This window comes from Astatotilapia calliptera, chromosome 6, assembly GCF_900246225.1.
Source record: "Astatotilapia calliptera chromosome 6, fAstCal1.2, whole genome shotgun sequence".
Lineage (NCBI taxonomy): Eukaryota > Metazoa > Chordata > Actinopteri > Cichliformes > Cichlidae > Astatotilapia > Astatotilapia calliptera.
The window spans coordinates 8,823,566-8,839,718 of NC_039307.1; the positions used below are offsets into that span (position 1 = coordinate 8,823,566).

At 39.9% G+C, this 16,153-nt stretch overlaps 2 protein-coding genes across 2 annotated transcripts; both read left to right on the top strand.

The window, feature by feature from the left end:
• Positions 1-2,888: 2,888 nt before the first annotated feature.
• On the top strand, positions 2,889-7,609 carry LOC113023222 (kelch-like protein 10). The gene is made up of 5 exons (XM_026169247.1): positions 2,889-3,154; positions 4,161-4,644; positions 5,204-5,818; positions 5,937-6,086; positions 7,174-7,609. The coding sequence occupies exons 1-5, from the start codon at positions 3,006-3,008 to the stop codon at positions 7,525-7,527; spliced, it is 1,752 nt and encodes a 583-aa protein (XP_026025032.1). The 5' UTR covers positions 2,889-3,005; the 3' UTR covers positions 7,528-7,609.
• A 3,233-nt stretch (positions 7,610-10,842) lies between these two features.
• On the top strand, positions 10,843-15,874 carry LOC113023223 (kelch-like protein 10). Its single transcript, XM_026169248.1, has 5 exons — positions 10,843-11,108; positions 12,174-12,657; positions 13,226-13,840; positions 14,564-14,713; positions 15,439-15,874. Exons 1-5 carry the CDS (start codon positions 10,960-10,962, stop codon positions 15,790-15,792), a joined length of 1,752 nt encoding a protein of 583 aa, XP_026025033.1. The 5' UTR covers positions 10,843-10,959; the 3' UTR covers positions 15,793-15,874.
• The last annotated feature ends 279 nt before the right edge of the window (positions 15,875-16,153 follow it).

Genomic DNA, 16,153 nt, shown 5'->3' on the forward strand with positions numbered 1-16,153 from the left:
TTGACTCAATTTGTTTTAACATGTTTCAATTTATTGTATCTATTTATTTTATTGTATCTCATTTTAATTTTCTTTACGTATGCTATTAACATGTACAGCACTTTGTGAAACTCTGGTTTTATGTTAAAGTGCTTTAGAAATAAAGTTGGTATGGTATGGTATGGTATGGTTTATGATAAAAAAGCATGACCTTCATATTTACTAAGGAAAATCCGGTCTTTATGTGTTCAGGGAGGTTGCTGTGATCTGCTCTCAGATCCGCTATCCACTGAGCATTGCTGTTATGGGTTGCGTCTTTCTCCCACATGCTCTTCCAGTATTGCTCCGTCTCCAGCCTTGGTGGTGCTGTTCTCATATTGTTCCCCTGACACTGAGAGTACACCTTGGATTGTTCTGTGGAGAACAGCTGGTTTATTCTCCTGCCTTCGATCTCTCTGGTGTACCTCTTCAAGCGACTGGCCAAGGCTTTGAGTTGTTGCTTGGCAGTTTCCAAGACCTCAGGTATGGACGGCTTGCTGTACTTCTTAGGCATCTTCTTTGTCACTGTGATGGCATCAGCCACACATGGGTAAATCAGTCCATTTTTTCACTTTATTAGTTTGCTTTGCAGTTTTCTTCATTAATATAATTCATTAATCATTTGGGTAAACCTAACACTGGTATTATGAGGCGCGCACATAGTAACATTGTGTGGTTTTTCTAAAATATTTTGTTATATTAATTATGTTTCTCTTTCTTTGAGTTACCTGGGTTTGGGTGGTGGCTGTTTTCTGTCTGGCCAAATATCGTGGCTGACAACTCTGGGAACAAAATGCCTGCTCAGCAGGACCAACCATGGGCTTACCAGGAGCAGGGGTGTTTTAGGTTTAGTTAGGTTATTCTGTGCTTAGTTAATATTAGTGTGTGTTTTTGTTTCCCCCCTATTGTGTGTAAATGGTTTGGCCAAATCATTATAAAAGCTACCCTCATGTGTCTTTGTAATTCGGTCAGTTTGTGAGTTAAGTTGTGTCTCACTTTGTTGGTTTAAGTTTCTGGAAATTACTTTTCGCAGAGTTATATTTAGTTGACCTCTTTTATGGGCCTGCTAATTATGATTTTGAATTTTGTCATTTTTGAACTTTTTGAGGGTTAAAATAAAGAAAACCCTTTTTGAAGATATTTTTTGCCTGTGTCCTCTATGCTTTGGCTGCTTGGTCCCTCACAGTCATACCATTCTGCAGCTCAGATAGTTGGCTAACCTCTCTCCGTGCTACCTTGAGGGTAATGCTCCTTGCGACTATTCAACTTGTAGCCAAGCATCTCACTGATCACTGCTGCCGTGTTGTAGATCAGCTTGTTAGTCTCGGAAATGGTGGTGGTATCGTCTATAGTGCTGCATTCACATGTTCTAGTAGATCCTCTGAGGGTACTTCACGTACATGTTCATTAGTCGTTAATAAATAGTGACACGTTTTACATTTTAAAATAAGGCTCCCATTGATAGTTGCAGATATTTATAATGCACTGATAAAATACAATATTATATGTTTAAAATATATCTTTACAAATGCCTATTGTGCTTACAAGGTAGTAACTTAGTCTGAAATGTTTAATATAGCAACTCTAGATGAAATATATAAGTGAATAGATCTCTATTTGGCAATAAACTGGTCAGGTTTTTCTCTTTCTTCTCTCTTTCTTTAATGCGTAACATTTATTAATGGTTTATAAAGTGTTTGAAGCTTAATTAATAACATAGATATAAACGATTTATTAGCCATCTATAAGGGGAGTCTTATATTCCCCTATCCCACATTTGGGACAGGGGGAAAAAGCATAAAATGCTGTGCAGTCCCCCTACCTGCACAACATGAAGGTTGAAGCAACACCAACACAGCACCTTATTGCAGTAAACCAACGTGTAGACAGTGATTTGCAAAGCTGTTCATAGGAACAACCTCCCTCCATGGTGGTCTAATCTTTATTCTGATGCTGAATTGACTGATTTATGAATTTACTGTAAACATTTCTTACATTTTTCTTATTGCAAGCAGAAGGCTGTCCTGGGATTGTTCCTGCTGCTCCACTTTATTTTACAAAGACTCTAAATCAAACTCTTTCCATTATAATTTTCTAATTTTGGGATGATGTTTTCATACACACCTCTACATCTACATCAAACCAGGCTTGTCACATCCAACCTGCTTTTAGTCTTATATATATATTTTGTCTTATATCTTTGAGCAATTGTTCAACAGCAGATCTGCTACGCGTGTGCAGTCTGTGCTCAGGCAGGTGACTGCTTGCACCTGTCTGAGGTAACACTGTCAAGCACCGTCATTATAGCAGTCTTGTACGATATATACAGTACATATATTATAGTGTTGGTCTATAAAATTTTTCTAGAACACAAACCTGTTTTTTGTTTGTTTATTTGTTTGTTTTTTACTACTCTAGTACATCAGTAAAGTGCAGGAGCACATTTTTCCTCCTGGATAAAAGTCTAATACAATCCGAGAAAACAGCTTAGCCATGAATCATGCTATGTATCATATCTGTGTTTGGCACTGCCATGTATTTTTAGACTCATATTTTTAATAACAAATACTTTAGGTTGTGTAGTAGGGAAAATAGCGGGGCAATAATGAAAAGTACACAAAAAAGTGTGGCAATGAGCTTGCATGCATAAAAACTAAATGTGATATTGTAGTCCATAAGTTGACCTCTGTGAAGCAAACATACAAAATGCTGTGTGCTATCTGTGAGGCTCATTTGCAATACATTAAAACCAAATCAAAACAAAGCTGTTAAGCAATGAAAGGTTCATTTTTAAAAAAACGTAGATTTAGATTTGAAAACAATTCTATGGGGTGACTGTTGCCAAGTCATTTTGATGTCATAAGCTTCCATTCCATAATGTCACAGTTAGGTTTGATTTGGTGCTCAGAACACTTTAAGACAAACTGTATTGGATTGTAAGACAAACTTCAGACAAAAAAATAAGAAAAGCAGTCACAAAACTCAAGATGAGGGAAGAACAGCCTCCTTACAAGTCGAGCTCGGTGTATAATGAACTCCGTTTTGAGGGAAAATTTTGTGATGCAATCATCAAAGTGGAGGATGTTGAATTTCCGGTCCACAAGATAATCCTGTGTAACTGCACCCCGTCCTTCAGGTGAGTTGCTTACCTGATAATGGGGAGGAATGATTACCGATTTATGTAATTCATGGTCTTAGTCTGTGAAACAGTGCCAACAAAAAGGAATCATGGAGCTTTTGTGATAAAAAGACGGTCACAGTCAACTGACAGATATACCCAAAACATAACGCAAACATTTGCACTTGGTGATTGCATGAACTAAATTCAGACTGTGTTGAGCTGAAGTTTCATTTATGTGTTTTATTAAGTTACATTAAAATCTTATCAAGTGTTATCCACACAGTAAAACACACCAGATTTACTAACACTAAAAAGGTTGAATGCTATTATGCAGTTATATGCTGTGCAAAAGTTTTGAGTTGCCTCTCATGTCGTTATGTTTTGCTTTGAAGTAGATGATTTTTTAAAGGTACACTTGAACAACAGTTGTCAGAGGCTTTCAAAGGTTTTGATTGGACATTTTTCACCCTTTTCGGTCCAGTCATTGTACCTGACCATTTTCAGAGGAATGCTTTTGTTTTGTTTTTGTTTGTTTGTTTATTTGTTTGTTAAGCCATTTAATGTTGACCTATGAAAAAGGAAACAGGCTGAGATATGCCAAATTACACGATAACTAGACTGAAGATCAGTGGAAACAGGCCTTATGGAGTTGACTTAAACATTTGTCATAGAGGTACAACACTGAGTGTCTCGAATCAGCTGTAAAACATGGTGGAGGCTCTGTCACTGCATTTTGTTTGGCAATAGCTTCATATACATACTGCCAGTGTAATAAATCCAACACTCAAGCTCACTAAACATGTACAAACTCTGTTTTGGAGTTATATCCTCTACAGCAATATGGACTAGACATGAAAAGACTATCACAATAATCACATAGTAACACATGCAATCAGGCGATCATTTCCATTCCAGTCAATTGATTTTATATATTTATCCTACTTGAGCTTGACATGGTTTATTATCTTGTTGCTTCCACACCTTTTAAAATTCTCTGCTCTGTGTCCATCTCTACCCTCAGAGCTCTCTTCACCTCTTGGAGTGACCCAGACAAACAGGTCTTCAACATACCTGGCTTGTCTCCTGAGATGATGGCACTCATCATTGACTTTGCATACACTGGCAGTGTTTCTGTAACGGAGGAAAACGCAGTGGAACTTCTCATGGCAGCTGATCAACTCAATGTAATGGACATTGTAAAAATCTGCAGTGACTTCGTGGGGGAGCAACTCTGCGCAGAGAACTGTGTTGGCATTTGGCAGTTCACAAAAGTACACTTATCACCCGAACTACGTGCCAAGGCCTTCCACTACATCATCAGTAACTTTGAGCAGGTGGTTCTTCAGGAGGAGTTCCTGCAGCTAACTGTGGAGGAACTTGGTGATATTCTTGAAAGAGATGACCTCAATGTACAGTGTGAGAGCACTGCGTACGAAGCACTTATAAAGTGGATTAGCCATGTGCCTGCAGAACGGGAACAACACCTCATCGCTCTGCTGTCTAAGGTGTATAAACTTCCATTACTACATTTAGTTTCGACTTAAATCTTCAGCATTTAAGTCATAGATTGAGTCAATCCATCTGGGTATAAGGATGCTTTAATCGCTCGAGATGTTGGTCTTTTCAGCTGTAGCCAAACCACATTTAAGCAATTCTCTTCAAGATCATTAAAACTGTATCAGAAAGCTTCACAGAATAAATTGTATTTATTTAGTGTAGTTGCTAGGCCTATGACTAAAAACTGTCCGTAACAAGTACAACCATTCTCCCCTGTTTGTGTTCCTCAGCTTTATTTTAGTTTATGTCATTTGTTTTTTATATAAAGTTAAACTTAACACATTAGATTTAAAATTTATCTTCATCAGAACTGTACAAAGGACTTTTGTCTATGTTGACAAAAAGGCTAATGGTGTCTCACTTTGGTCTCCCTCTTGCTAGCAATAAGAAAATGAAATAACACTACGAGCATTATCCTAAAGAAGCTTGAGTTGACTAAAACTGATATAGTTCAAATTCAATGTTTCCATTGTCTAAGTCCTATTGTCTTCTGTCATGTCTCTGTAGGTCCGACTGGGACTGGTGACTTTAGACTACCTAAGGGACAATGTGCGGCTCAATCAGTTGGTGCAGACCAGTTCTGACCGTCTGTCCATGATACAGGCTGCCATTATATTACCACAAAATATGACCAACAGACCCTATGTGTTTCGCCTCTGTCCCCATCTTGCTCGTCCCCGTCTGCCTCATTCCGTCCTGCTGGCCATTGGGGGATGGAGTGACCGTAATCCAACTAACGCCATCGAGGCCTATGATTACCGGGCTGAATGCTGGGTAAACGTAACAAACAACCTGGAGCATCCTCGTGCCTATCATGGAGCCGCCTTCCTCAACGGGTACGTCTACTCCATTGGTGGCTTCGACAGGGTGGAGCATTTCAACAGCGTCTGTAGGTTTGACCTGACCACTCGCACCTGGAATGAGGTGGCACCCATGTACTGCCGCCGCTGCTATGTGAGCGTGACTGTGTTGAACGGGTTCATCTATGCCATGGGAGGCTACGACGGGCATGTACGACTCAGCAGTGCAGAGCGCTATCAACCTGAAACCAACCAGTGGAGTCTTATTGCATCCATGCATGAACAAAGGAGCGATGCCAGCTGCACAACACTTCACAGCCGGGTGGGTAAAGTAAAAGAGCAGGAGAGAAATAGAGTAGGGTCTCAGGCACACATCAACTCTTAAAAAGTTGAAATATATACTAATGTCAGGTTTTTTTGTTTTTTTTCTTTGTCTTCAGATTTACATTTGTGGTGGATTCAATGGGAACGAGTGTCTGCAGACAGCTGAATGTTACAACCCAGAGACCGACCAGTGGACGATGATCAGTCCCATGAACAGCCGCCGCAGTGGGATAGGTGTCATTGCATATGCGGATCATGTCTTTGCAGTAAGACCAGAAAGTAGTGCTGACACTTACGTAACATACAAGTCACATCTGTAATGTGCCTTGATCAGCAAGGCTGACAGTTTGGGTTAAAAATTTTTTTGCCAACTTTGTTTTGTATTTATCAATTATCAGAGATTCCTATCCTTCATGTATTTTTTTCATTTCACGATGTAAATGTGCCCCATTCCCAAAATGTTGATGATTTCACTAATGATTTCACATCTCGCATGTGAAACCCACACAGCAAAATTGGTATGGCCCGGATCTGGCCCACACAATGTGCTTTCACATGGCCCACATACCGCAAAGAATGACGGCCCTTTAGTGGCCCAGATCTGGTTTGCCAGACGTGGCCCACACATGGGCCAGCACAAGGCCAGTTGTAGATACACTGCTGGCCCTTTGCTGGCCCAGAACAATTTGAGGTGATATGGCGCTTTTCTACTCTCTACTCTCCCGGATTACTCAAAGTGCTCTATACAACCTGCCACATTCACCCAATCACACACTTGCTCTGAACTGAGTGGTTCCTAACTACATTCATACACATTCACACTCTTCACATGCAGACTGGAGGAGCCAGGGATCAAACCACTAACCTTCCGAGTCATAAAGACTTCCAAAACAGCCCACTTTTACTTTATTTTACTTTTTCTTTGTAACTCACAAGTCATTTTCACACAGCCGCTACATCCTGATCTTTTCTTGACATTCCCAAACAGAGGGACCTGGGAAAATTCAAATAGTGGAACATTAAATAGCCTTATTTTTTTGAACAAATTTGATGTGTAAACTCCATATAACGGCATGAGAGTATGTCGGGTAACTTTTCGCTTTATCCAGGTAAAACCCTAAACAAATCAGAGTAATTCCAGTAGTCAGACCACACCTAAAGCAGCATCTGATTGTGTCTGCTACATATTAAAGGCAACTTTGGACAGTATTGCAACTTAATTCTTACAGTCACTTTCTGAAGTATCTGTGCGAAAAACAGCTTAAGAAGTATAGCAGGTGCACTTTCTTACAAGGGTGCTGTGAAACTGGTTTCAACTACAGTCAGTCATTTCACCCATGCATTTACTTTTAGGTTGGTGGCTTCGATGGAAACAGACGTCTGCGCACCGCTGAGGCTTACAACCCACAAACCAATACGTGGAACCTCGTGTCCTCTATGTTGACCCGCCGCAGCAACTTTGGCATTGCGGTAATCAATGATCGCCTCTTTGCTGTCGGGGGCTTCAACGGCTTCACCACCACTTTCAACGTTGAGTACTACGACGCTTCAACCAACCGGTGGTTTAAAGCATGTGACATGGGGATTTTCCGCAGTGCCCTGAGCTGCTGTGTGGTGTCCGGACATCCCAACCTGTCTGATTACACCATTCCTTGTGACAGCCTGACATGTTTAAATGTGCCAGAAGAAGCAGCGGAGTCCACGTAACACCTTTAAAATGCAATACTGCCATGTGTCAACATCTGGGACTCCAACATGAAGGACTGAAATAAATCTTTAGAACATCAAACCGCTGGTGAACTGGACATTTTTTGTAGATATTTCAAAAACTTTAAGTGTGTGCGTGAGGAGACCGTGCACTGCAGATACTGGGTTTCATCAAGAGAACGCCATTGCAACAATAACAAATTTAAAAGAATTTTTCATTCCCTGCAAGGTATGGCTGCTGAGTAGAACAGATATGCACAAAGGGTGACCAGATCACAATAAGTCACATGTGGGACTTTTCCAAGTCCTCCTAGGTAAACACAACAAGAATAAAGGGAAGCTTTTACTCTCCCTTCTTAATTCAGCTGGGGTTCTGTCTAGTAACAGACTTTACACTTGAGTAGGAATGTATCCACGGGTCATTTTTGAGCAATTTCTGACAATTTTTGAATCTTTAACAAATATTACACACATATACTGTGTTGCTTAACACCATCTTTTCTCTTGTGTGAAACAGAAAAATAACTCTATTTCTCAGTGTGTATTTAATGTGCTTTGTGGTATTTTCCACTATATTACATAGAATTATATATTTGTTTATGATAAAAAAGCATGACCTTCATATTTACTAAGGAAAATCTGGTCTTTATGTGTTCAGGGAGGTTGCTGTGATCTGCTCTCAGATCCGCTATCCACTGAGCATTGCTGTTATGGGTTGCGTCTTTCTCCCACATGCTCTTCCAGTATTGCTCCGTCTCCAGCCTTGGTGGTGCTGTTCTCATATTGTTCCCCTGACACTGAGAGTACACCTTGGATTGTTCTGTGGAGAACAGCTGGTTTATTCTCCTGCCTTCGATCTCTCTGGTGTACCTCTTCAAGCGACTGGCCAAGGCTTTGAGTTGTTGCTTGGCAGTTTCCAAGACCTCAGGTATGGACGGCTTGCTGTACTTCTTAGGCATCTTCTTTGTCACTGTGATGGCATCAGCCACACATGGGTAAATCAGTCCATTTTTTCACTTTATTAGTTTGCTTTGCAGTTTTCTTCATTAATATAATTCATTAATCATTTGGGTAAACCTAACACTGGTATTATGAGGCGCGCACATAGTAACATTGTGTGGTTTTTCTAAAATATTTTGTTATATTAATTATGTTTCTCTTTCTTTGAGTTACCTGGGTTTGGGTGGTGGCTGTTTTCTGTCTGGGCAAATATCGTGGCTGACAACTCTGGGAACAAAATGCCTGCTCAGCAGGACCAACCATGGGCTTACCAGGAGCAGGGGTGTTTTAGGTTTAGTTAGGTTATTCTGTGCTTAGTTAATATTAGTGTGTGTTTTTGTTTCCCCCCTATTGTGTGTAAATGGTTTGGCCAAATCATTATAAAAGCTACCCTCATGTGTCTTTGTAATTCGGTCAGTTTGTGAGTTAAGTTGTGTCTCACTTTGTTTGTTTAAGTTTCTGGAAATTACTTTTCGCAGAGTTATATTTAGTTGACCTCTTTTATTGGCCTGCTAATTATGATTTTGAATTTTGTCATTTTTGAACTTTTTGAGGGTTAAAATAAAGAAAACCCTTTTTGAAGATATTTTTTGCCTGTGTCCTCTATGCTTTGGCTGCTTGGTCCCTCACAGTCATACCATTCTGCAGCTCAGATAGTTGGCTAACCTCTCTCCGTGCTACCTTGAGGGTACTGCTCCTTGCGACTATTCAACTTGTAGCCAAGCATCTCACTGATCACTGCTGCCGTGTTGTAGATCAGCTTGTTAGTCTCGGAAATGGTGGTGGTATCGTCTATAGTGCTGCATTCACATGTTCTAGTAGATCCTCTGAGGGTACTTCACGTACATGTTCATTAGTCGTTAATAAATAGTGACACGTTTTACATTTTAAAATAAGGCTCCCATTGATAGTTGCAGATATTTATAATGCACTGATAAAATACAATATTATATGTTTAAAATATATCTTTACAAATGCCTATTGTGCTTACAAGGTAGTAACTTAGTCTGAAATGTTTAATATAGCAACTCTAGATGAAATATATAAGTGAATAGATCTCTATTTGGCAATAAACTGGTCAGGTTTTTCTCTTTCTTCTCTCTTTCTTTAATGCGTAACATTTATTAATGGTTTATAAAGTGTTTGAAGCTTAATTAATAACATAGCTATAAACGATTTATTAGCCATCTATAAGGGGAGTCTTATATTCCCCTATCCCACATTTGGGACAGGGGGAAAAAGCATAAAATGCTGTGCAGTCCCCCTACCTGCACAACATGAAGGTTGAAGCAACACCAACACAGCACCTTATTGCAGTAAACCAACGTGTAGACAGTGATTTGCAAAGCTGTTCATAGGAACAACCTCCCTCCATGGTGGTCTAATCTTTATTCTGATGCTGAATTGACTGATTTATGAATTGACTGTAAACATTTCTTACATTTTTCTTATTGCAAGATGAAGGCTGTCATGGGATTGTTCCTGCTGCTCCACTTTATTTTACAAAGACTCTAAATCAAACTCTTTCCATTATAATTTTCTAATTTTGGGATGATGTTTTCATACACACCTCTACATCTACATCAAACCAGGCTTGTCACATCCAACCTGCTTTTAGTCTTATATATATATTTTGTCTTATATCTTTGAGCAATTGTTCAACAGCAGATCTGCTATGCGTGTGCAGTCTGTGCTCAGGCAGGTGACTGCTTGCACCTGTCTGAGGTAACACTGTCAAGCACCGTCATTATAGCAGTCTTGTACGATATATACAGTACATATATTATAGTGTTGGTCTATAAAATTTTTCTAGAACACAAACCTGTTTTTTGTTTGTTTATTTGTTTGTTTTTTACTACTCTAGTACATCAGTAAAGTGCAGGAGCACATTTTTCCTCCTGGATAAAAGTCTAATACAATCCGAGAAAACAGCTTAGCCATGAATCATGCTATGTATCATATCTGTGTTTGGCACTGCCATGTATTTTTAGACTCATATTTTTAATAACAAATACTTTAGGTTGTGTAGTAGGGAAAATACCGGGGCAATAATGAAAAGTACACAAAAAAGTGTGGCAATGAGCTTGCATGCATAAAAACTAAATGTGATATTGTAGTCCATAAGTTGACCTCTGTGAAGCAAACATACAAAATGCTGTGTGCTATCTGTGAGGCTCATTTGCAATACATTAAAACCAAATCAAAACAAAGCTGTTAAGCAATGAAAGGTTCATTTTTTAAAAAACGTAGATTTAGATTTGAAAACAATTCTATGGGGTGACTGTTGCCAAGTCATTTTGATGTCATAAGCTTCCATTCCATAATGTCACAGTTAGGTTTGATTTGGTGCTCAGAACACTTTAAGACAAACTGTATTGGATTGTAAGACAAACTTCAGACAAAAAAATAAGAAAAGCAGTCACAAAACTCAAGATGAGGGAAGAACAGCCTCCATACAAGTCGAGCTCGGTGTATAATGAACTCCGTTTTGAGGGAAAATTTTGTGATGCAATCATCAAAGTGGAGGATGTTGAATTTCCGGTCCACAAGATAATCCTGTGTAACTGCACCCCGTCCTTCAGGTGAGTTGCTTACCTGATAATGGGGAGGAATGATTACCGATTTATGTAATTCATGGTCTTAGTCTGTGAAACAGTGCCAACAAAAAGGAATCATGGAGCTTTTGTGATAAAAAGACGGTCACAGTCAACTGACAGATATACCCAAAACATAACGCAAACATTTGCACTTGCTGATTGCATGAACTAAATTCAGACTGTGTTGAGCTGAAGTTTCATTTATGTGTTTTATTAAGTTACATTAAAATCTTATCAAGTGTTATCCACACAGTAAAACACACCAGATTTACTAATACTAAAAAGGTTGAATGCTATTATGCAGTTATATGCTGTGCAAAAGTTTTGAGTTGCCTCTCATGTCGTTATGTTTTGCTTTGAAGTAGATGATTTTTTAAAGGTACACTTGAACAACAGTTCTCAGAGGCTTTCAAAGGTTTTGATTGGACATTTTTCACCCTTTTCGGTCCAGTCCTTGTACCTGACCATTTTCAGAGGAATGCTTTTGTTTTGTTTTGTTTTTGTTCATTTGTTTATTTGTTTGTTAAGCCATTTAAGCTAGGAATGGTTATGGAAGGGAAACAGGGACTGTAATTGAGCAAAATGCACTGGAACTTCCATAAGGAAAGGAAACTGGCTGAGATATGCCAAATTACACGATAACTAGACTGAAGATCAGTGGAAACAGGCCTTATGGAGTTGACTTAAACATTTGTCATAGAGGTACAACACTGAGTGTCTAGAATCAGCTGTAAAACATGGTGGAGGCTCTGTCACTGCATTTTGTTTGGCAATAGCTTCATATACATACTGCCAGTGTAATAAATCCAACACTCAAGCTCACTAAACATGTACAAACTCTGTTTTGGAGTTATATCCTCTACAGCAATATGGACTAGACATGAAAAGACTATCACAATAATCACATAGTAACACATGCAATCAGGCGATCATTTCCATTCCAGTCAATTGATTTTATATATTTATCCTACTTGAGCTTGACATGGTTTATTATCTTGTTGCTTCCACACCTTTTAAAATTCTCTGCTCTGTGTCCATCTCTACCCTCAGAGCTCTCTTCACCTCTTGGAGCGACCCAGACAAACAGGTCTTCAACATACCTGGCTTGTCTCCTGAGATGATGGCACTCATCATTGACTTTGCATACACTGGCAGTGTTTCTGTAACGGAGGAAAACGCAGTGGAACTTCTCATGGCAGCTGATCAACTCAATGTAATGGACATTGTAAAAATCTGCAGTGACTTCGTGGGGGAGCAACTCTGCGCAGAGAACTGTGTTGGCATTTGGCAGTTCACAAAAGTACACTTATCACCCGAACTACGTGCCAAGGCCTTCCACTACATCGTCAGTAACTTTGAGCAGGTGGTTCTTCAGGAGGAGTTCCTGCAGCTAACTGTGGAGGAACTTGGTGATATTCTTGAAAGAGATGACCTCAATGTACAGTGTGAGAGCACTGCGTACGAAGCACTTATAAAGTGGATTAGCCATGTGCCTGCAGAACGGGAACAACACCTCATCGCTCTGTTGTCTAAGGTGTATAAACTTCCATTACTACATTTAGTTTCGACTTAAATCTTCAGCATTTAAGTCATAGATTGAGTCAATCCATCTGGGTATAAGGATGCTTTAATCGCTCGAGATGTTGGTCTTTTCAGCTGTAGCCAAACCACATTTAAGCAATTCTCTTCAAGATCATTAAAACTGTATCAGAAAGCTTCACACATATTATAGAATAAATTGTATTTATTTAGTGTAGTTGCTAGGCCTATGACTAAAAACTGTCCGTAACAAGTACAACCATTCTCCCCTGTTTGTGTTCCTCAGCTTTATTTTAGTTTATGTCATTTGTTTTTTATATAAAGTTAAACTTAACACATTAGATTTAAGATTTATCTTCATCAGAACTGTACAAAGGACTTTTGTCTATGTTGACAAAAAGGCTAATGGTGTCTCACTTTGGTCTCCCTCTTGCTAGCAATAAGAAAATGAAATAACACTACGAGCATTATCCTAAAGAAGCTTGAGTTGACTAAAACTGATATAGTTCAAATTCAATGTTTCCATTGTCTAAGTCCTATTGTCTTCTGTCATCTCTCTGTAGGTCCGACTGGGACTGGTGACTTTAGACTACCTAAGGGACAATGTGCGGCTCAATCAGTTGGTGCGGACCAGTTCTGACCGTCTGTCCATGATAAAGGCTGCCATTATATTACCACAAAATATGACCAACAGACCCTATGTGTTTTGCCTCTGTCCCCATCTTGCTCGTCCCCGTCTGCCTCATTCCGTCCTGCTGGCCATTGGGGGATGGAGTGACCGTAATCCAACTAACGCCATCGAGGCCTATGATTACCGGGCTGAATGCTGGGTAAACGTAACAAACAACCTGGAGCATCCTCGTGCCTATCATGGAGCCGCCTTCCTCAACGGGTACGTCTACTCCATTGGTGGCTTCGACAGGGTGGAGCATTTCAACAGCGTCTGTAGGTTTGACCTGACCACTCGCACCTGGAATGAGGTGGCACCCATGTACTGCCGCCGCTGCTATGTGAGCGTGACTGTGTTGAACGGGTTCATCTATGCCATGGGAGGCTACGACGGGCATGTACGACTCAGCAGTGCAGAGCGCTATCAACCTGAAACCAACCAGTGGAGTCTTATTGCATCCATGCATGAACAGAGGAGCGATGCCAGCTGCACAACACTTCACAGCCGGGTGGGTAAAGTAAAAGAGCAGGAGAGAAATAGAGTAGGGTCTCAGGCACACAGGCCTAGAGACCTGTCAGCAACCTTTTGGTAACAACCAGTTGCTAGTGAAAAATATGTATTCCTCGGCTGGTTAGGGAGTGGTTGTATGAAAGACACTGACTTCTACAAATAGTTTGTGAGTGTTTGCAGACAAGTCAGAGTATTCCATGCAAACCTCTGGTGTGCTCAACAGTCTGCTAATGACCAAAGCAAACACAAGGAGGTTTGTGGTGCAACACCTTTCTTCAATTTCACACTAGTGACACCCATCAACCTCCAGCTACCACTTGCCAACCAGTCAGGGGATACACATTTTTTACAGTGAAGCGAGGTGCAAGATACCTCACAAACTGGTTTCTAAGCTAGAGTGATGAAGGCCTAAATTGAACAAAACTACACATTTAAAACTACCTGTATGCCCGTAATAGTGATGATAAGGAAAACAAAAGTCATTAAAAGAATTAGCTTTTTTTATTTTTGAAAGGCAGGGACTAAATGTCTAAATGTCAGTCTGTATCAGAAGAATTTATAGTGTTCATTGTTATGTTGATCATGTAAAAGAAAAAGATTTTCAAAAAACTTTTAAGTTCACAGAATGTAATAGCATGCAAGTAGGGAAAAACATCAACTCTTAAAAAGTTGAAATATATACTAATGTCAGGTTTTTTTTGTTTTTTTTCTTTGTCTTCAGATTTACATTTGTGGTGGATTCAATGGGAACGAGTGTCTGCAGACAGCTGAATGTTACAACCCAGAGACCGACCAGTGGACGATGATCAGTCCCATGAACAGCCGCCGCAGTGGGATAGGTGTCATTGCATATGCGGATCATGTCTTTGCAGTAAGACCAGAAAGTAGTGCTGACACTCACGTAACATACAAGTCACATCTGTAATGTGCCTTGATCAGCAAGGCTGACAGATTTGGCAGTTTTGCTAACTTTGTTTTGTATTCATCAATAATCAGATTCCTATCCTGACCACAGGTTCAGAGAAGGCATTCTCACTCATTAATTTAACTGATTAGTGATGTTTCTGCTGCATGTATTTTTTCATTTCATGATTTGAATTTGCTCCATTCCCAAAATGATTTCACTGATGATTTCACATTTCCTCATCATTCCACTAGGGGAAATATGTTAGAGACAATTTCAAAATCATCCTCCAACACCTTTTGAAAAATAAGCCAAGTGATTAGCACTCATTCTCTTGGGACAGTACGTATTTTAGCTGTAAATTTGTCTTGCTAGTTGCCTTAAACCCACTGATTTAGTTGATTTGCTGCTATACCCTTTGGTAAAAAGCAAAGATTGTGTAGTCTCACCTTCGGAGACATACTTCTTTATTTAGCTAGCTACTCTTGAAGATTTATTTTCTATTTACACTGTCTCTATTCAAAAATGAAAAAATTATTATCAGCAGAATGCAGTGACCTTATCCTGGTGCTGACCTGCTGAAGAAAGGACTGAAACTCGAAGCTCCTTTTTGAAATAAAGGCAAAAGAGCTGTGAAGACAACTGAAAACATAAATACTTCACAATCATTTCACCCATGCATTTACTTTTAGGTTGGTGGCTTTGATGGAAACAGACGTCTGCGCACCGCTGAGGCTTACAACCCGCAAACCAATACGTGGAACCTTGTGTCCTCTATGTTGACCCGCCGCAGCAACTTTGGCATTGAGGTAATCAATAATCGCCTCTTTGCTGTCGGGGGCTTCAACGGCTTCACCACCACTTTCAACGTTGAGTACTACGACGCTTCAACCAACCGGTGGTTTAATGCGCCTCACATGGGGATTTTCCGCAGTGCCCTGAGCTGCTGTGTGGTGTCCGGACATCCCAACCTGTCTGATTACACCATTCCTCGTGACAGCCTGACATGTTTAAATGTGCCAGAAGAAGCAGCGGAGTCCACGTAACACCTTTAAAATGCAATACTGCCATGTGTCAACATCTGGGACTCCAACATGAAGGACTGAAATAAATCTTTAGAACATCAAACCGCTGGTGAACTGGACATTTTTTTGTAGATATTTCAAAAACTTTAAGTGTGTGTGTGAGGAGACCGTGCACTGCAGATACTGGGTTTCATCAAGAGAACGCCATTGCAACAATAACAAATGTAAAAGATTTTTTCATTCCCTGTAAGGTATGGCTGCTGAGTAGAACAGACATGCACAAAGGGTGACCAGATCACAATAAGTCACATGTGGGACTTTTCCAAGTCTTCCTAGGTAAACACAAAAAGAATAAAGGGAAGCTTTTACTCTCCCTTCTTAA

Excerpts from the sequence above, each read along its gene's own strand:
- LOC113023222 (XM_026169247.1), top strand. The coding sequence starts at position 3,006 with ATGAGGGAAGAACAGCCTCCTTACAAGTCGAGCTCGGTGTATAATGAA. Across the intron at positions 3,155-4,160 it reads AACTGCACCCCGTCCTTCAG|AGCTCTCTTCACCTCTTGGA; the intron begins GTGAGTTGCTTA and ends CTCTACCCTCAG. Across the intron at positions 6,087-7,173 it reads ATGCGGATCATGTCTTTGCA|GTTGGTGGCTTCGATGGAAA; the intron begins GTAAGACCAGAA and ends ATTTACTTTTAG.
- LOC113023223 (XM_026169248.1), top strand. The coding sequence starts at position 10,960 with ATGAGGGAAGAACAGCCTCCATACAAGTCGAGCTCGGTGTATAATGAA. Across the intron at positions 12,658-13,225 it reads TCATCGCTCTGTTGTCTAAG|GTCCGACTGGGACTGGTGAC; the intron begins GTGTATAAACTT and ends ATCTCTCTGTAG. Across the intron at positions 13,841-14,563 it reads GCACAACACTTCACAGCCGG|ATTTACATTTGTGGTGGATT; the intron begins GTGGGTAAAGTA and ends CTTTGTCTTCAG.